General features: G+C 39.9%; 1 protein-coding gene across 2 annotated transcripts in view; it reads left to right on the forward strand.

The window, feature by feature from the left end:
* Positions 1-22197, forward strand: part of FMN1 (formin 1) — a 407216-nt gene that overhangs the window by 290264 nt on the left and 94755 nt on the right. For both annotated transcript variants that reach the window (XM_036296418.1, XM_036296411.1), the window contains one exon: positions 7750-7842. In XM_036296418.1, the coding sequence (XP_036152311.1) occupies positions 7750-7842 (93 nt within the window). The remainder of the gene's footprint in view (positions 1-7749; positions 7843-22197) is intronic.

Consider the following 22197-nt stretch of genomic DNA (forward strand, 5'->3'; position numbering starts at 1 on the left):
CCCAGGGTTCTTCTGAGCAGCGGTTCTCAACCTGTGGGTCTCGAACAATGAAAATACATCCTGCATATCAGATACTTACATTATGATTCATAACAGTAGCAAAATTACAGTTATGAAGTAGCAACGAAAATAATTTTATGGTTGGGGGTCACCACAACATGAGGAACTGTATTAAAGGTTCACGGCATTAGGAAGGTTAAGAACCACTGCTTCTGAGGAATAAAATGAGACACATAAAGCAGGCTGAGGTTCGAGACACCCTTGACCATTAAGAGCCATTCGCTTGTAATCATACAGGTTGAGAACTTGGTATCGTTTTCAGGAAATCATTGAGTACAGAGATAAAAGGCCGCTGAGTTTCTGGACAATTCTGTGTAGATGACCAGTAACTTTCCCGGTGCCATAATGCACAGAAAGGGAAAAGCCCAAGGAAAATCTAGAATGGCTGATGTACTCAAACTGCTCATTGACTGTGTTTTAAAACTACTTTTCTTGACTATTTTTGATGGTCTTTGAAAAGACCATCAAATCTCCATGTATCCGAAAAAAATCTCCAAAATACCAGGAGGACCTTGTTTGACCTTTTCAATCAGTTTATTTGTTCAGCAAATATTTATTCAAAGCGCTGAGTTAGCTGCTAATTTTAAATAAACTCGCTGACATATTAAATCATTTGTAAACCCATTTTAAGCGCCAGTGTTGCCCTCGTTTTCTAGGGGAGAAACATATTCCTATTTTCTCTTCTGATCTCTCTTCTGGCAGGAGCAGTAATCTGTGTCTAAGAACAGCGTTTAAACCTGCTGCCTGTGTGATAGGTGGGAAGGTGAGCAGAGTTTTGTGAACTCGGCAGATTCACAAAATAATTTGCAGAACCCTTTCTGATGGTGATAGTGTAAAGAGAATGAACAAGTATTTTGCTACCTCCTGTTCGAGTAACTATATCTTGGAATTAACAATATCTAGTTTTTTTGTTGTTGTTGTTGTTGTTTATTTATTTTTTAATCCAGGGCATACCTCTCTTTATCCCCCTACCCAAAATTGAGTTATTTTAAGCGGGGGTTGGGCTTTTAAACTGAAGTGTATTATTTTTCTTCCTTAAAGTGTTATAAAATTAATTGTGAATCATACTCAATGACATGTTCAAGTCAGTGACACGGAGTAGAAATAAAAAGGCAGCTAGTCTAATAGGAATAACTGAACAACTGGGCAAGTTGCTTGAGGTCCCATCACAAGGTCCTGACTCATCTTGAAGACAGGGACAAGTTCCTGGGGCTCCCCCGACCAGCAGCAGACAGCTCTGCTGGGCCTGCCTTGCCTTTAACTTTTATCACTTGGGCTCATTAACATCAGGGGTAAGGACGTTAGGGCGTTTAATAAGCATTTCAGAATCTGTTATACCTAGCCTCCCCCTAGGGGAAGACTTCCCCTTTCCTCTAAGAATCCCCATCCTCCCTAAAACTTTTACATCACAGTCAAGTGGCATGGAACCATATACTTGCCTCCTGTTACAAACCTCACCACCTCACCTTCTCTAACCTGGCAGGCCCTGGGATGCAGATGACTGGGGCTGCTGGACCAGTAACTTTCCCTGCGCCATAACTCAACAGAGAGGCAGATCGATGACAGGGTTACAGGAGAGTGGGGCTTTAAATAGCCAAGGTCAGTGTCTGGAGGTTTCCCGTTAATACCACTAACAGCATCCCGCCAGCGAGACTCTCGGCCACTTCGTTACCCACGCCAAACTAGTTCTGATTTTCAACATTTTTTTTTTCAAACACATCTAAGAAATCCCGACTCCCAGCGAATTGACAGTGCAGCCCGCTTTATATGAAGCTTTGTTTATAGGCCACAGTTTTCCCGACAGATTTACAAGTGTCTGTGGAGTTTTAAAAGACGATTGCTTAACAGGCATTAAGTGAGACACATAGAACTGTGTAAATATTTTAGCTGGAATGGGGGATTTTTTAAAATGTCTGAGCCAAATATTGCATTAAATCTGAAGACAGTGGCAAACTGATTAGCAGTAGTTGCCAGCTTCGTGCTTCGCCAGTGATTGCTGTCGCCAAAATTAGACACCAGAATTCATCCACTGGTTTCGGCGGTGTGTTGTGAAATAACTTTCCACCCTTTTCCTTTCTCTCTCCTCCTTAGGCCTCTCCATCTTTTCTCTTTTACTTCTTCATGTTTTATTTAGATGTAAACACTTTCCAGAGTAGACAATTACAGTTAATGTGACTGACCAGCGAAGGCTGAAACAAGAACGTGGGCCCCGACAGCGGTCAGAGACACTGCAGAAGGCTTGAGCGACGTGCAAACAGGTTGCTTTTTGGTAATGGGCTTATGTATCTCAATCACTGGCCTCTTTGTAGCCAGCTGTTGCACTGCTGTAAGGAAATAATCCCCAAATCAGCATTGCTACCTCTTCCACTTACCGATTTCCTTGGATCATATAGAGGCAGGCCTGGCACCTTCAAGATTTACATGTATGAGGAAATTCATCATTTAATTTTAGTAAAAACTGCCATGCAATAAGCACTTTGGCTCCCAAGGAAGTCTTTCTCATTTAAGCATTCCCAATAGAAAACCATTCTCCTGATTTAAGCAATGGGTAGGATGTATTGCTTAACCTCTAATATCATTTCTATGAGAATGAGGCATCTCAGCCAATAGGGCCTTGCTCTCTCTGCCTTTGCTGATTTCATCAGCAACCACTTAATTTTCACCCATTGATTTTTACCAAAAATACTTCTTAAAGTAATGCTCACTTGGTTGCCCCAAAATGTAGGCTTATCTGTTCTTCACAAAATGGATTGAATTGTAATCATGTGTCCAGATCTTTATTTGATATTGTTGATCCACAGGTCTGAGCATCTTAAAATTATGCATTTATAAGTATATAAATGTGTATGTATTTTCATTTTTATTGTTGAGGGTGTTACAGATTCCCCCTTTTTCCTGCTCCATCCTGCTCCCACACAACCCCAGACCTTCACCGCACTATTCTCCATGGAATAAGCCAGTCAGAGAAAGACAAATATCACATGATCTCACTTATATGTGTAATCTAATGAATAAAATTAATTGATGAACAAATAGGTCCAAAGACATGGAAGCATGCCGCAAACTGACAGATCTCAGAGAAAAGGGGGTCTGAGAAGAGATTAACCAAAGAACTTATATGCATCTGTGTATATGTATTTTTTTAAAATCTGAGCATTTAATATAAATTTTAAATCTACCTGTAGACCCTCCCAAAATTCAGATAGCTCCACTGCTATTGACAGTGTACATTCAAATTAAATGTCACTCATAAGACCTTTCAAAAAGGCCACTTTCAGGGACAGGCTTCAAACCTAGTCTTACCCAGTAGTGAACCCTAGATTATCTTGCATCCACTTTTGTATGTCTTCACCTTTGAGTAAATTACCTCAGTGCATGGATGGTCATCTCAGTGTTTGCCGTTCTAGAGTGTGCTCACTTCAACGCAAGGACCACAGGCCCTATGTACAGTGACAGGCTCAGCTCCAGCTTGTATGTAGCTAGCCACCTCTGCAAAGCAGTAGGGAAGCCACAGTTTTATATTCAAAATCGCTCTCCTTCGTTTTCCTCATTTTGGTACAATCCATGTTATACCAAAAAGTTTGTATCAAGAATTCTAAAAGTGTTTTCCTATTTTACCCATAATTCCACTTCTGAAATCTATCTTAAAAAAGTAATCTTAAACTCAGAAGAAGTGTTTTTTGGGCACTGATGTTACTTAAAGCCTGAATGATTCACTGTAAGAATAAAGTAGAAAGGACTTTACTATTCAAGTCCAGGGGAATTTTTAAGTGAAGTAGGACACTTCCACAGGGTAAAATTTTATATGGCTGTTAAATACAATGCTTGTGAATTTTGTGACATAATATGAGAAAGTGTGCATGATATGTTTAATAGAAAGAATAAGGTGCACAAATTTCTCTATCAAATGAAAGTGTATACAAAAATAATATGTAAAGGCAACTCCTATCAAATTATGGAGAGCGTGTGTGATACAGCGGCCGAGACACTAAAAAACAGGTACCAGAGTATGAAATGGAAATTGTCCTAGTCATGGTATCATAAATGATTTGTTTCCTGCTATTTTTTAGAAATTATTTTTGCATTTCTTTGTGTTACCTTCATAATACTTTTCAGACATTAATGCTGTTCTCCTCCCAAAGATGCGCAGGAACTTCATGTTTGGAGCTGTCTGCCCAAGGCTTCCTATTATACAATCTACCTAGAGTCAGAATCCACAGAAATGTTCCCTTTTAACACAACTTTTCTGTCTATTGTTTGAGACCCAGCCTTTCCAAACAAGGCTGAGAAATAAATTTATACTAAAGTGTTAATAAATTCGTCTTTGCTAATATTTTTCATATATATATATACATATATATATATTCCTAAGGGGATCTTCTGGAGTTAGCATCTTTTGATCAAGGGAAGGCTTCTAATGATGGCTATTTTCATGCAACCAAGGAAAGATGTTTTTAAATAAATAAATGGATTGCTTAGCACCCTATAAATCAAATCATACCCAATCCATCTGTATTTAGGCCTAGTCATGAGTAGGTGATTAATGAATATTTTTCATGCTAATGTTTCGCAGACCAAGGCTGCGTCTATAACCACATAATCATCACAGTGGAAATTCTTATTTGGCTGTGATGTTTGATAGGAGGGATCTCTGAATAGTGCTTTAGATGATTCCGTGCAAAGGCTGTAGTCGGTGGCCCAGCTTTGCAAGTCTTTCCAAAAGTCCTAAAGCATGCTGGCATGTCCTCACTTGGCCCTGTCACTTCTGCTTAAATTTTTTCATGGAGAATGCTCATGATCAGGGACGTTAAGGTGAATTTCATCGTGGGCAGCTTCCCTCTGTGAAGTGAATCAGCGTCATGGGATTCCCCTGGGCTCAAGCTCCCTGGTGGGTTTATTTTTACACAACATTCCTCTGGGGAAAGGGGCACCCACTCTTGATTGGAGTAACTCCAGAGAACATCTTGGGTAGAAGGATGTTCCTCATTTTGCTCTTCTTTCTCTGGCTTACCTTTTTAAACAAATGGCTGTAGAATCTGTCTCCACTTACCTTTCCCATCTCCAGTTTGGTTTCCTCCCTCCATCCTTCACTCCCCAAAATTACTCCTGAGATGACAAGTGACTTCCATGTCCCTAGAATCAGTGGTCACTTTTCTGTCTTCCACTTGACCTTTCAACAGTATTGCACAGAGCTGACTGCTCTTTCTTTCTTGCAATATGGGCTTCCTCTCAGATCATGTGATTCCATACTTCCACTTTCTCATTCCCTACCCTTTTCTGGCCTCTCCTCCGCTGCTTGCATGCCTCAGGGTTTGTCCTGTAAACCCTTCTCTTCTTTGGCTACATTCTTTCCCTACCAATTCATCTATTTTTGTTGCTTTAAATACCAATTTTATGTGTGTGACTTCCTGGTATGTTTTTCTATCTCAGCCATGCAGCCTAAACTGTAGACTTTTATATATAATGAGTGTCTAATTGGCATCTCAAACTTAACATGTCCTAAATAACTCTTGATTTTCCCCCTCAAACTTACTCATGGCTTCCTTCTTTACTCTGGTCAAGTCTCTAGTCCAGTGGTTCTCAACCTCCTGGCCCTTTAAATACAGTTCCTCATGTTGTGACCCAACCATAAAATTATTTCCGTTGCTACTTCATAACTGTAATATTGCTACTGTTATAAATCGTAATGTAAATATCTGATATGCAGGATGGTCTTAGGCGAGCCCTGTGAGAGGGTCATTCGACCACCAAAGGGGTCGCGACCCACACACAGGTTGAGAACCACTGCTCTAGTCAAATATCTTCAGAGGGGGAACTTTTCCTGATCATGTTATTTAAAATTATACAAGCCTCCTACTTCTGTGGCCTTATCTGACCTTTCTTCCCTAATTAGAGTAGTTCTAATTCCTTTGGATCCAGTTCCTTTGAGTCTAGTTCCTTGAATCTTGTTCCTTTGAATCAAAATCTAGACACAGGATTGGGGGGAAAAAAAGACATATGTAAAACTTTAGGCAATAAAGAATAATAATAATAAAATCTAGACACAGGAAACTGTAGACCTGGGAAAGAAAGAAGGTCCATGTCTTGAGTTCTAGTCATACTATTACCATCCCAAAAGACCTATGCATTTCTATAATTCTTTACTCAGTATATTTCCTCTTTTTTGAAATTACTCCCAACTTTTTTATTCTCCTTGCCTGGCTGGCTAACTCCTCTTAACTTTTTAAAAAAAAAAATTTGAAACTTTTTATTATGGAAAATTTGTAACATAAAATTAGTATATGAACCTCCTCCTCTTTGATCTTTGCAATTCAACTTATGTTATCTTTTCTGGAGAACCTTTCCTGGCCACCACCCAATCCCAATCTGAATTGGAAGCTCCTACCCAGTATCCCATGACATCACACTATATTACAATTTGTTGATTTCCTCATCTCTTTGTTACTAGACACTTATGAGTATTTTTAGAGGAGAGATGACCAAAAGCTCTGGTTAAATATTTTTCCCCAACATTTAACACAGTGCCATAGTTCAGATATTCAATAAATACTTTGTATGAGTGTTTGTGTAACCCATACATATATTTATATATGCATTGTAGGGCTAGAAACCAACCTGTCTCCTATTAGCTAAGAATAATGTATGCCAAAAGCCAATCTCTGTAGAAAAAATAAAACTATCCACAAGATTTGAAGGAAAGAGATTAGAGAGGTGCATAGGAGGAGGCGCCTCTGCCTCCTTGTGAGGTATGTTTGTTCTGCACCTGTTCTAAACTCAGTGTAAAGTTAAGCCCCTCATTTGGTGTTCACACATTCACTCACAGCAAACACTGTGAGTTCAGGAGGCTTTGCTAAAACAGTGGAGATGCCCCAGAGGCCATCCTTCTCCAAATCAATTGTTCTTCTCTCTTGCTACCCTTTTCTCTCTGTGTCCATCTCTTCTCCTAAAAGAGATCAAAATTCTTCTTCATCTGTTATGAGAGACAAGATTCCATTTCCCTGAAGCCAGAATACTGGATAACACCCACCCAAGTCCTCATTTGGGGATGGTGGGATGCTTGACTCCAAGAATTTATCAGATTTTTATTTCCACTAATGATCATTTCCTTTCTAAGAATTTGGAATCTAGGGACATAAGTCACAAAATGATTTCACATGTGTTAGCAGAATGTAAATGAGAAGGGCAGGTGAATGGGAAGCATGAAAAGAGACACGGTTCTCCCTATCTGGGCTTCGTTCTCATGCTGGGATATGGGTGTCATCCTGAGGAATAGCCAGGTTGGTGGTTCAAGGCAACTGAAATGCCTGAGAACTTCTGTAAAAGCAATTTCAAACTCTACTTTTGGAGTATGATCTGAAGAGGATTGGGGCCTCAGTCCTTCAGCAGTTTTTTTCATCTATTTTTGAGAGACCAAAAGCAGAGCACTTCACCTGTCCCAAGCCAGAGGATTTGCAGCATCTCTAAAAGGAAAACTGAAGATGCATTTGCCAGTTCCTGAAGAAAGATGTAGAGTGAGCTAATTACTTTTGTTCCTGTTACTGTTTTTGCTCCCTCCCCACCCCACCCCCCTTGAATTTGGATAAACAGTGATCAATAAGGATTTCACACAATCCCCAAGTGCATAGCTCAGAGCACAGAATCAGCAAATACATGTTCTTAGGAAGTCTAATTCCAAACTTCTCTTCACAGCAAGTGAGAAACAGATGGCAGTGGTGTGCAAGGAGTCTCCAAAGCAGTACCTCCAGCCTTTCAAGGACAAACTAGAGGAGTTCTTCCAGAAAGGTAGGAAACCCCAAAACATCCTTCATTCCACAATTTTTCTCTGGGGTCCCCTGCCCCCTGCATCCTGGCTGACCACCGACAGCTTCAATGATTCCGTGAGTCCATCTTCCCATGGTGGTTACACACTAAATGTATATGGAGTTGTCCCATAATTTTCATATCATCTTTCAAATCTGTCTTCACGTTGTAAATTTTAACATTACTTTTGTTTTTGTAAACTTTGGGAAGAAGACTTTGTCTTTGTCTCTTCATGGAACCCAAGAGGATCCTTAGAACATATTAACTGACAAACAATGTCCAGTGTAAGCAGTCATGCATTTCAGATTCACAGTCAGCCTGGGCAGGTGGATGGTGATTATCTTCCTGGTTTTATGAGTGTAGCAATTTGGGAGCTTGTATTGTAAATTTTCCATTACTTTTCAGGAAAGAAAATTGGGGCCAGGTGAATGTCACACATCCAATCACTTGACACCCATCAGCCCTTCGGGGTTGGTAGATGGGAGTGATAGGCACGAAACCCAGTACTTATTTAGAAAGTTTATTGAGTTGTGCTTCTTCCTCCATGATTTTGGCAGGAATAGGGAATTCTTGTTGATCATTGTTAGTGAATGTGGAAGTTTAATGCATTTTGGATATTTCCTATTCTAATTTCTCAAATTCAGCTTAAGATGTGAAACAAAAATAAGTGTGGGACATAACTTCCAGTAAGCCCCAGGAATGTAATATACAGCATGGTAACTATAGTTAATACTACTTTATTGTATTTTAAAGTTGCTGAGTAGATCTTAATAGTTCTCATCTCCAGAAATAAAAAATTATAACTGTGTGGTAATGGATGTTGACTAGTCTCATTATGATGATCATTTCACAATATATACATATATTGAGTCATTATGTTGTACACCTGAAACTAATATAATGTTATATGCCAATTACATTTCAATAAGGAAAAAAATAAGTGTGGTATAATTAGAGGGAGCTTTTGTGTTTGCTAGAAAGCCAGAGGAAATGCATGTAGGGACATTTAGGGATATGTCAATGTGCTGTTTCTATCTATATACAGTGGGGTCTTGACTTACGAGTTTAATTCGTTCCGTGACGGAGCTCATAACTCAAATTACTCGTATGTCAAATCTTAAAGTGAACGAGTGAGACACATGATGCTGGGCTGATGTTGTGGCGTTCACTGTGACGTTTGCTGCGTCAACTAGCAGTGAGGTATCTGAAGCTGGCTCATAACCCGAATTTTAGCTCACAACTCAAAGCAAAAAATCGGCCGAGAGATGGCTCGTATCTCGAAAAACTCGTTAGTCGGGACACTCGTAAGTCAAGGCCCCACTGTATATAAAAAGGCTGCTACCATAACGGCCATAACGACCTAACAACCGGTCGCTATGACGCCCACTGTGGCCAGCAAACTGGCTGATCAGAGGGTGGGGGCTACGGCCAACCTCGAGGCCCCTCCCCTCTGCCAGTCTGCCCCTGATCAGACTCTCCCACCCCATCAAGAGTGGGGCCTGCCGGCCAAACACCCTATCCCTTCATCCTACCCCCCCACCACCCCTGCCAGCCGCAACCTGGATCAGCCACTGCAATAGGCCCGCAGCCCCTCCCTCCTGCTGGCCCACCCCTGATCTCACCCCCCACCACAATAGGGGGCAGGGCTGGACGGTCAACCTCCTGCAGCGCCTCCCCCTGGCCACGCCACCCTGATCACACCCCATCCCAATAGGGGACAGGGCTGGCAAGCTAACCTCCTCCAGGCCCTCCCTCCAGCGGGCCACGCCCCAGATGTGCCCCCACCACCCTGATTGACCTGCAGCTCCTCCCCCTGGCCAACACCGCCCCTGATCAACACCCCACCTCAATAGGAGATGGGGCTAGCCGACCTACCTCCTGCAGCCCCTCCCCCTAGCCAGCCACACCCCTGATGGGCCCCCACCATCCTGATTGGCCTGAAGCCCCTCCACCAGGCCAGCCCCACCTCTAATTGCCCCCCCCAATAGGGGGTGAGGCTGGCCAGCCAATCTCCTGAAGCCCCTCCCCCCACCCAGCCCCACCCCAGATTGGCCCCCCCACCCCAATCAGGGGCAGGACCAGCTGGCCAACCACCCATGGCTCCTCTCCAAGGCTGCTGGCCCCTGATTGGCACCCCCCACCCACCCCATTCAGGGGCAGGGCCAGCGGGCCCACCGCCCACAACCCCTCCCCATGGCCGGCCCCACCCCCAAATAGCCCCCCAACCCCAATTGGGGGCAGGGCTTGCTAACCCCTTCCTCCAGCCAGCCGAGCCCTGATCAGGCACCCTGATTGGGCCCCGATCTGGGCGGGCCGGTCAGCCAACCTCCCACCATCTCCTTCTCCAGACAGGCCCAGCCCCGAACCACCCTGATTGGGGCCTGGCCAGCTGAACCCCACCCATGCATGAATCCATGCACTAGGCCTCTAGTTTGTTAATAAGGTCACATGATACCACACCATCAAGAAAGACCATTACAGGGTGAATCCATATAGTATGGACAGACCACCTTGAGGCTTGGCAGGGAAACCCAGTCCATGATTCAGAGGAACTCTATTTCCGCTGCTCCCTTGGTGCAGATATCGCTTCCCCCTCCTCCCGGGTGAGAGCGTGTTAGTGCTGAAGTGGATGTCAGAGCTTTCCCTGGAACACTGCTAAACCTTAGATTGATGGAGGTAATGTTGTCAGGCAAAGTGCCGTGAGAGCAAACAGTGATACTAACACTTATTTGTCTTGTGACTTATCAAAGTAGATGTATTGCTTTATGACTATGCAAATATAACCTCAAGGGGCTGAAGAAAAGCATGAAATACTTCCCTTTGCTGACCCCCAATTAAGAAATTCTGCTTTTGACATGTATGGACTTCACTTAAAATGAGGCTCATGTGTACTTAGATTCCATTTTTATTTTTAATTTCTATTATTCAATTTCTGGAATATTCTGTAATATTTGTATCTGGGTATTATCTGCCTATGTGCTATAGTGGCCTTACTTTTTTCTCCTTAAATGAGCTTGAATCTTAAAACTTAAATTGTGAATTTTTTTGGTAGAAAAAGATAAATATGAAAAGATTTAGACCCTTGAATATCTTCTTTGGTGCCTTGGAAAAGGAATTTGCAAATTCCTTTTGGGATTCTGTGTTAGTGTCTTTCCTACTAGGTTTCTCAAGAAACATCTGGCCTATTCTGAGAGGAAACTGACTTGAGGCAAAGTGGGCCTTATGTCAGAGAGGTAAGGATATGGCCACAGAATGATGTTCTAAGAAAACCCTAGAAAAGTGGTTCTCAACCCTGGCTGCACACTAGAATCACCTGGGGGAAATTTTTTAAATTTTGGCATCCAAGTCAAACTCTAGACCTACCAGCAACATCTCTAGGGGTGGGGCCAGGCCTCAGCGTTTTTACCCCCCAGATTATTCCAGTGTGCAGCCCAGGGTGAAAGCCACTACTGTCTATCTTCATCCACCTTTCATTGTGTACTCAAAGATGATTACTCAGAGTTTGCTATCCATTAGGGACTGCGATAAATTCTGGGAATATTGAGATGAATTATACATTTCTTGCCATTCTCCCAAGGACTGTCTTGTTGGGGAAAGATCTAATTGAATAAAGGAGTCAGCTCTTCTTTAACCAACATAATGCAGGGGATATGGGAAGGACATTAAGAATAACCTCAAATCATAGTTAAAACAAAATCAGCCAAAACAAAGCACAAAAAGATTCCAAAGGAAAATTATCATCCTATAAAAAATTTTAAAATGTATAACTAAGTACTGCATGAATCTTAAAACATGTATAGTATTTTGTGCTGAAAAGAGCCACTCTTGAAACAGTCTGTTACTGTTATCTCATTACTTAAATTGAGTTGGTCAAAATCAATGTAGAATTGTACTGTCCAATACAAATGGCAGGCTCTAGCCACATGCAGCTGTTGAGCAATGGAAATGAGGCTAATCCAATTGAAGATGTGTGTAAGGCTAAAACACATAGCAGATTTTGAAGACTTGGTTCAAAAAAAAAACTCATTTCATTTCTGATTCTTGGGTTGGTGATATGATAAAATTATAATATTTTAAATATATTGGATTAAAAATATAAAATGCTAGTATTAATTTACCTGTTTCTTTTGGTTTTTAAGCTTGGCCATCAAAAACTTAAAATTCTATATGTGGCTCACATTATATTTCTATTGGAAAGTGCTAGTCTAGAAGACATGGTCCCTTGACCTTTCTCATCTCATTCTTTCACTCTCCTCTTCACTCTTTTATTCTACCTTCTTCATTGTGAATCCTAGGTTATGGGAATGCAGTTTCATAAGCTAGCCCCTCCCCACTTTTGCTCTGGGTCGGGCCATCGTGTGGCTCTCAGATGGGGTGCTTAACTGAAAAATATGCCAGCATGCAGCTTCACCTGACTACTCCTCTGTGATTCAGGAGTGAGTGGGGCTTGGCCAGGTTGCAGGATATACAAATGGAATTTTTATTTTATTTTTGCTTCTATGGAGTTCTAACTAGTAGTCCCTTTCTTATGTTGATATTTCACTGACTCATAGAAAATATAGGGTTTTCCATGCATAAATAAGTATGCATTATTCACCCTGAATAATAAAATTTTAGTGGCAGTTATCATATAGTTTAAGTATAGTATCTCATCTAATATGCCATTCATTGTAAGAAACATCATTACAAGTATTACTAAGAAAGAAAAATTGCTGGCAATTAAACCTCGATGTGTCATAGATTGTATAATGTATTGTAATATCATAAGTGCTAAAATATGAAAATTTTGTCAATTTTGAAGTTGATGTAACATGATTAATTAAACATATAGAATTAGAGAGGAGGGATGCCTAACACTTCTAGGTAAGTCAGGGAAGACTTTCCACAATGACAGTGATAACCAAGCTCACATTTGGTGAGTGCTTCTGTATGCCAGACACTATGGGAGATCTTCTTTCTTATTAGTCCTCATGACAACCCTCTGAAGTAAACACTATTATCTTCCTGTTGTACAGATGAATAAATTGAGGAGGAGGAATTCTCAGCTGACAAATTCTGAAGGGTATTCCAGGCAGAGGAAAACACTACGAATCTCAGGATAAAAGACACGACATGTTTGGTGAATGGCAATTGACTTGGGGTAGCTAGAGTATAGGGCACGTGGGAAGAACACAAGACCAAAAGGGAGAGAGAGTCACAATATGACTTGCTAAAGAATGCGAACTTTGTCTTACAAGCAACAGAGAGCCTTTGAAAAATAGCATGTGTGGGGGTGACATGGTCACCTCGGGCTTTTTTTTTGTTTTGGTATGTGGGATCATATTGCTTTTTTGTTGTTAAAAATACATAAGAGCAATATAAGGAATACTTGGGACAGTAAAAGACTGGAAGCCAGTCCATCAAGCTCTTCTGAACAGTAGTCTAGGCAAATGATGGTAAGAACTTGAGCAAAAGCAATCACAGTAAAAATGAGAAAGGAAGGGACATTCATAAAGCTTTTAGTAGTTACAGGACTAGATAACTCATTGGCAGTACAAAAACTTCCAGAAAAAAAAAAATGGTGGGAGAAAAGGATAATTCCTTTTTCTTGCTTGAATAACTGGCTGGATACTGATGAGGAGGACCAGATTTGGGATGGGAAACAGTGCCATAAATTTGGACATTTTGATTTCATAGACATATGAGACACAGAGGTAGAGATGTTGGACTCATGGGAGAGCACTGAGTGAGACTTTAGAGGGTAGCAGGCATGAATGAGATAACACGAAGAAAGCGTGTAGAATGAGAAGTTCCTCAAGAGTATCTGAGCATAGGATGGAATATAATGACTATAATTGAGAAAAGATACTTCCATACTTTCATAATATTTGGAAATTTGGCAGGAAGTGGCTACTTTTCTATTTAAGGGTCTGATCACTCTTGAAGTCTTAAGCAATTGTGTTCTTTATGCCTGAGAAGTCGCATACAGACGTTGTGACTCAGTTGATTCATGGTCAGACTAGCTTTTACATGAGCTGCAATTCAGTTCTAACAATCATGATGATTTAATTTTTCTTCTGTAAATCATATCCTGTTTCCACACACAAGTGGAAGCGATGTGTTTATCCTTGTCTTTTATCATCATTCCCTACTCAAAATGCCCTTAAATAGTATTACTCGACAAAACTGGGGTACTTGTTCTTAATAATTTCATTTCCTGCGCAGAACCGAAAGCAGTTTTAATGGCACCACTTTTCAAGAGTGGCACTCTCAACAGCCTCTGAGCCCTTTTCCTTGCAGGGTTTTCCTCTTCCACAGTAGGCTCTTGTTGACACCAGTTTACAGCTCAGCGCAGAGGAGCTCTGTGCAGGCATTATGTGAGCGCATGTTTTCCCACCCTCAGATCAAACATGCTCATAATGATATGGCCTTCAAAAATGTGATGCTCACATTAAACGTCCCCATAAACGTGGCAGGGATCCTGTAATTGAAAGAAGGCGCAGAGCAACTGATTAGGTCCCAGGTATAGATCTTGTAGGTGGTCTTTTCATGCTGTTAAATTGGTCATTTGTATTTATGGCTTTGGCAGGGAGGGCTGAAACCTAAACTGGTGCTAATACCAGCCCTCTCCTACACTTGGCCTTATCTCAGTCTCCATTAATTTTATGTGGCATCCATGAATGGAACCAAATCAAAACAAATTTGAATGAGCCATGCTGATCCTAGTTAATCAAACTATCCTGTAAGGTTCTTTGAACAGCTGAGATTAGAGATATTTTAAATGTCAAGAAACTATTTTCTAGTAAAAAGTAAATAAATTTACAAAACTAAAAACAAATAAAACAAGAACTCTAATTTCCCACATTGAATGATCTCAATGGCCGAATACCCCATGAAAGCTGGTACTAGGCCTATGTTTCCTACATTTATCATCCCAAATAACAAAGGTTCAGCCTTGGCCCATGAAAGGTGTTAATAATTATTTGTTAAATTAGTGAACAAACAGCCTGAGTCTTGCAAAGTTCCTGGAGGGTATTTGTTTTACTTTGTGATTTTCCTACTTAGATTCTTTTAGAATTGGAAATCATGCCAGAATCTGGTGAGATGCATTTTTTGGTCTATAATGCATGTCTGAATATCAAAACATCTATGTTATAGATATGCTTACAATCCATTCATCTATGTTATAGATATGCTTACAGTCCTTACATATATAGATATAGATATAGATATAGATATAGATATAGATATAGATATAGATATAGATATAGATATATATTATACATATAATTGATTTTAGAGAGGAAGGGAGAGAGAGAGAGAGAGAGAGAGAGAGAGAGAGAGAGAGAGAGAGAGAAATATCAATGATGAGAGAGAATCATTGATCGGCTGCCTCTTGTATGCCCCCTGTTGGGGATTTAGCCTGCAACCCAGGTATGTGCCCTGACCAGGAATCGAATTGTGACCTCCTGGTTCATAGGTGGATGAGCCACATTGGCCAGGCTACAATCCATTCTCTTTTTTTTTTTTTTTTTACAGAGAGAAAGGGAGAGGGACAGAGAGTCAGAAACATCGATGAGAGAGAAACATCGATCAGCTGCCTCCTGCACACTCCCCACTGGGCATGCGCCCGCAACCAAGGCACATGCCCCCGACCGAAATCGAACCTGAGACCCCTGAGTCCGCAGGCCGACGCCCCATCCACTGAGTCAAACCGGCTAGGGCTACAATCCATTCTTAATAAATGCTTAGCTCATATTAGATTGACAAAGACCATAACTAAACCTCTAAACCAGTGATGGCGAACCTTTTGAGCTCGGCGGGTCAGCATTTTGAAAAACCCTAACTTAACTCTGGTGCCGTGTCACATATAGAAATTTTTTGATCTTTGCAACCATAGTAAAACAAAGACTTATATTTTTGGTATTTATTTTATATATTTAAATGCCATTTAACAAAGAAAAATCAACCAAAAAATTGAGTTCGCGTGTCACCTCTGACACGCGTGTCATAGATTTGCCATCACTGCTCTAAACTGTAGAATAAAAGCAGGCTGTTAAGTAATCTCTTCAACCCCCAAGATGTAGGAAGAAAACTATCTGAGTTATCATGTTCAAGTGATCGGGACAGTGTGACCTAGGAGAGGAAGTAATTCTTACATTCTTTAAAGAGCCTGTGGAAGGAAGGACTGTGGCTGCAGGAATGAACACGCCGTATGGGCCAAACAGGATTCTTGTATTCCTCACTACTATTCAACAAAAGTACCAGCAGGGATGGCTTGAAATCACATCAGATGGCCAAGAATTAAGATAATCTGTTGTGATCTCTTGGTCACTGAAGTAACAGAGGAGTAATCTTGGAAGATGGAGAAAGCTGTCTTATCAGAGGTTTATTATGTAGACTCTTATCAGAAAGAGTTAGTTTGAATCAGTTGTTTTTATTTGTTTTTTCCTCCAGAAATTTCTATAAAAAGCACATCACACACACACACACACACACACACACACACACACACACCCAGTAACCAGTTTTCTCTCTCCCTCTCCCCTCTCTATCCCCATCCCTGTTCTCTTGTTTCTCCTCCAACGCCCCTCCCTTTTTATCTTTAATTTACTCAATTTTTCTTTTTAGACAAATATCCAATAAATTGTCTATTGAATAACTCTAGTTCTCTTTTTTTCTCTCCAATGAAAAGAACAAAAATGCCTAAATTATTTTTATGTTTGTATAATCTGACATAAATACCTGGAAAAAGTAGTCCTCCCCCCTCAAAAAAAAAAAAAAAAAAAAAAACCTACAGGTCAGTCTCACTGTAGTTTATTTTTCTTTTAATTCTCAACTGAGGATATGCTTTTTTGTTGATTTAAGAGAGAGAAAGGGAGAGGGAGAGAGACAAAAACATCAATATGAGGAACATCAATCAGCTGCTTCTTATATGTACCCTGACCCAGGATGGAACTCATTGTAGTTTTAAATTTTTTAAATAAAAATTACAGCCATCACCAGTTTTGCTCAGTGGATAGAGCATCGGTCTGCAGACTGAAGGGTCCCAGGTTTGATTCCAGTCAAGGGCATGTACCTTGGTTGCAGGCACATCCCCAGTAGGGGGTGTGCAGGAGGCAGCTGATCAATGTTTCTCTCTCATCAATGTTTCTAACTCTATTCCTCTCCCTTCCTATCTGTAAAAAATCAATAAAATATATTTTTAAAAAATAAAACAAAAAGTACATTTCACAACCAAATGGAGTTTATTCCCGGAACTTAAGGATAATATAATGTGATATTAGGACGTCTATTAATATAATTCATCACTATTAATAGCCCTAACAAGAAAATTCAGACCTTTAGATGTAAACATCTCTTTAGATTTTTTAAAAGACACTTGACAAAATTCAATATCCATTCTTCATTTAAAAACTCAATAAAACATTAAATAACATCACTTTATATAATAAAAAATAAATATGTCACAGTCCCAAATTTATAACTCATATCATAAAATCTACCTAATACATAAGACCTCATGGACATCATTTTTAAAAAGACCAACATCCAATAGGAACAAGTAATATGTTTAAAAAGCATCTTTTATTTTTTTTTTAAAATATATTTTATTGATTTTTTACAGAGAGAAAGGGAGAGGGATAGAGAGTTAGAAACATCGATGAGAGAGAAACATCGATCAGCTGCCTCCTGCACATCTCCCACTGGGGATGTGCCCGCAACCCAGGTACATGCCCTTGACCGGAATCGAACCTGGGACCTTTCAGTCCGCAGGCCGACGCTCTATCCACTGAGCCAAACCGGTTTCGGCAAAAAAAGCATCTTTTAATATGTTTAAAAAGCATATCTCAAAATAGAAGTACAAAATAAATTACATTGAAATTTCATTTTTCATCTATAATATTGGCAAAATTACAAAAGTTTGATATACTATATTGGCAATGCAATAGGGTAAACTTTACTTTTTATATTGCATGTGAATTGTTACAATCTGTATGGAGGTCAATTTAGCAATATCTATTAAAGTTACAAATGCATATGCCTTTGACTTGGCAATTCTACTTCTAAATGCATACCTTTATTTATGCTCCCGCATGCAAAGTGATTTATGTATCATGTTACTTATTGTCACATTGTTTGTAGCAGCAAGAGATTGGAGACAACCTAAGTGATCGTCAATAATGGAATTGTCAAATTATGGTGCTTCCATATGATGGAATACTAAGCATCTGTTTTTAAAAAGAGAAAAGAATGAGTGTAGTCTTTATATATTGACAGGGAAGAATCTCTAAGATGTATTGTAAGTGGAAAAAAGCAAGAGTCAGAAGAGTGGGTATATTAAGAAGAAGGGAAAAATGGATGCTACTTAATGAAAATCTCTGAGGACAAATAAGAAACTAATCTAGGGCTGGTATTTCACTGGTGGTATGCAGACTTTTCATAAAACTTTTAATTAATGTGAACCTCTTCAAAAAAAACTTAAAATATTTTTTAAACAACTTGCTTTCCCCCTAACCCCAAAATTTAAATTTTTGCATTTATTTTTTTTTTTCTTTCAAGACTGCCTCCTTTTCAGGCTTCCCCATTGTGATACCAATTGGAGTCCCTTCACCTACTGAATCTAGCCCTTTATGTTCAATTTCCAAGGGACTGGAAGTTAAATGTGCTCATTCACAAACTCTTTCCCTCCTTTGGGGGTTGGACTGGATCACAGAAGGAAATTTAAGGGCCTCTTGTATTTTCCTTTTCTTGTGAATGAAGAACCAGTTCAATGAGCTAGGACCTTGCTTTCTTTCATTATGGTCCTCTTTCTCAACACCCCTCCACAACTGCTCTAGGCAATGGAGCCCTGCCAGCATGTGTGTGCATACACAGACATGCACACACACACATCATCATCATCATCTCCTTTTGGGATTCTTTACAACTATCATCGAGGTTTTGATCAGTGATTGATTGCAGTTGGTATCGCATGACTTCTCTTTGAATTACTCAGTTATTGTAACTCCTTTCTGAGGAGTAGAAACATCCCCAGGTAGAAGTACGGGATGAAGCCAAGTGAGGCAGGCTCTTTCTTTCTGTGTATAGAAAGTCATCCATTTGTGAATTTCTCTTTCCATATTTCACTGGCTTGTTTTGGAAAAACTAGAAGTAGACTAAGTTATGTTCCCCAGAAGCAGGGTTTTAGGAACTTCTGAAGTTTCATTCCTGATCCTGAGCCATAATTGCATTATTTAATCTTCCTGTTACAACTGCATGTATACTTTTAGGTTAAATAGGGGGTTTGGGGGTTTTTTTGTTTGTTTGTTTTTACTTTTTAAGTATTCTGAATGTAGCAGAAAAAGCATTGTACTTGAAGTTAGGAGACCTGGGTTTGAACTCTAGTTTCCCCACTGTAACTTCTTATGTGACTTTGGGCAGGTTTTTATTTTCTTGTCTATAAAACGATTATAGGAATATCTACTGCATAGTGTCATTAATAATATTAAATGAGACAAAATATATATGTAAAACCATTGTATGAACTATATAAACCATTAATAATTAGTGCACAATTATTACCTCATCGTCACCCTCCATGAGAAATACCAATGGGTTGAAAATTTCCCTCGAGTTTTCAGTTCAGACAGGGAGTTGGGAGGATGCCTCCCGACTTCAACAGTTGATGCACAGTGTGTCATTTAATCTTTGCAGCAATCCTTTAAAGCTTATTTTGTCATTCCTAATTTTCTAGATGAGGAAACTGAGTCTGAGGATTTCAGTAACTTCTGCAAGGTCGGTGTGATCTCAATCTCAGTGTTGGGACTATGCCATTCTGGTAACTTGGACACTCACTTATTTTTCTCTGTGTCCCAAGGCCTTGTGGGTAACTAGAAAGTTTTACTCCCACTATCTAAACAGGAAAAATGTGAGACTAGCAGACCTATCCACCACAGCTTAACCCCAGGGACTCCTATTCCTAGAGCCCTGATGGAGACTCTGTACCACCTTCCCCAACAGTAACAACGGAGAAGTTGTATTTATACTTTGGAAATAACTGTGGTGACAAGTAGCTAAGCGTTTTTATGGAGTCAGTATTGAGCTCCGAATTCTTGCATAAGAGTTGTTTTCATGATAAATTGCTTCATATAATCATTGGCTCAGCCATCATTTGCTCTTTGGCTTCTTTACAGCTATCATCGAGGTTTTAATCAGTGATTGATTGCAGTTGGTATCACATGACTTCTCTTTGAATTACTCAGTTATTCTCTTCTTCATGCTGGAAGAACTTAACACCTACACTGCCTTCTGGGAGTCATTTCGCAGGATACATATTATATAATACGTGGTTTTGCAGATAATGTCCAACTCTGGAAAGATCTCTTTATTCTTTCAAATAATACAAGTCTGTTGCTTCTGCTGAGTTCATTTCACTTTAGGAGAATTGCGGCAGCACCAGTAGGAGGCCAGGGCTGAAGGAGACAGTGTTTGCGGAGCACTGAGCACGGAGCCTGGCACTAGATGTCAGTAGCTTGCTGCTGCTATAGTCTCAGTCATTTTATCATAGCCTTATCAGATGGTGTGGAGGGTGGAGCTCAGAGAGTCAATCACAGAAGTGTTCCTTTCCTGTGAATAGCTCTAGTTCCAAATTCAAATGGCAAATAATAAATAATTACAGTGAAAGATCTTAGAAAATCATGTTCATCTTGTTCATCTCCCTTAAAAGTAAGCCAAATGCAATTCATATTAGCTGGATTTCCCTGGGACCTGAAGCTGCCTTTTTGTTATAATTTGTAGATCATCATATATGTAATTAGAGTAAAAAGCAGGTAGGCAGATATGCATGGAGCTCTTCTAAAGCATTGTATTCTTCCACCATTAAAATCTTTTATTTTGAAGTGTAATTTTTATTTCTATAGTTACATCTTAATGAGAGAAAGTGTTTGCATGTTTCCTTTAAAGGAGGCATGCCTTATGGATCTCCTGTCATGGCCACCCAAATCAACAATATTACCACCTAGTGGCTGCTGAGTTGTACTGCAAACACATGATCCTTGGGACCCACAGTCAGCGCGCCTTTTCTGACTTAACGTGATTAGAAATGACAGCAAACACCACTAGAGTAAACGAATCTAACTCCCCTTGATAACTGTCAACTAGAACATTCAAGCTCTGCTTCCCTGCAGGTCGGAGAATGATGAGACTTTTGAAAGGTTGCAGGCTGAAAACAGAGAATGTGGTCAATTCCTTAATCCTTGTATTAATCTTTTGGATTGAAAAGAAATATAGCTACCTTTCTCTACCAGTGTTTATATTTAAGTTTTGCTTGATCGCCACTATTTCTCTCCTGAAATTTTTTTTTTAAAAAAAGTGTATTTGAGCAGATCACAACCTTTTTCAACAGGGATAAGCAATGAATGGTTTTTTCACTATAGGAAATACACAATGTCAGTTCACAGACAACCTTTCATAAACTTAGCAAGATCTGAGTGCTTGGCTTCTTAAAGTGCCAGCCCTTGGTAGCACATCCTCGCTCCACCTCAAAGCTTGGTATGAGGGCCTTTGTTATTTACCACTTTCCCTCTCCTCCCAGCATCTACTGACTTGTTGACATTCAAATTATTCATTGAAATGAACAAACCATCTGCCTACTGAGCTCATCGCATCATCCCAGTTTCTTGCTGAAATAAATTAAATGTGGAGTGAGAAATCATAATAATTCTAGAGGAGTGTAATATATTCAATTTGGTAATGCAGAAATCCACAAAAAAAAAAATCTGTTTGAAATTGTTATTCTTCCCAGGAGGGCACTATATTCTTTCCTTAATATCTTTCCTTCAGTTTCATGATTCTAGGATTAAGCCTAATTACTAACATAATATTATGTGCGTGATCATCTGCTTTCTTAAACTGAAGCTTCCTCTGGTGTTGGTTCCCAGTTTGTAGTCATGGCTATGGCATTAATTGTAGTTTGTCTGAGCTTCATGTGGTGAAATAGGTTCCAACATGTTGACCACAATTGATGGAACTCCATAGTCCTGGGTAAGATTCAAGGGATGGGTTTTGTGTCTCTTTCAAATTGTTTCCTTAGTGTTTCTGTTGAGGTCTCCTGGGAGATTCTGGTGAAAAGAGGGCTGGCTTCAGAATTACACAAACCTGAGTTCAAATCCCTTTCCTAACAGTCTGACCTTGGGAAATTTACTTCATCTAAACAAGGCTAAGTTCTCTCATCTCAAAGATAAGAGATAATCACACCAATACCATAAGGTTGTTTTGATAATCAAATCAGCTGGCATATGTCAGTCACCCAGTATACTACCTAACATAATAATAGGCATAAATATTTGTTCTCTGCCTTCCTTTACCCTCCTCTTA

Source organism: Myotis myotis, unplaced genomic scaffold (assembly GCF_014108235.1).
Source record: "Myotis myotis isolate mMyoMyo1 unplaced genomic scaffold, mMyoMyo1.p scaffold_m19_p_1, whole genome shotgun sequence".
NCBI classification, from domain to species: Eukaryota; Metazoa; Chordata; class Mammalia; order Chiroptera; family Vespertilionidae; genus Myotis; species Myotis myotis.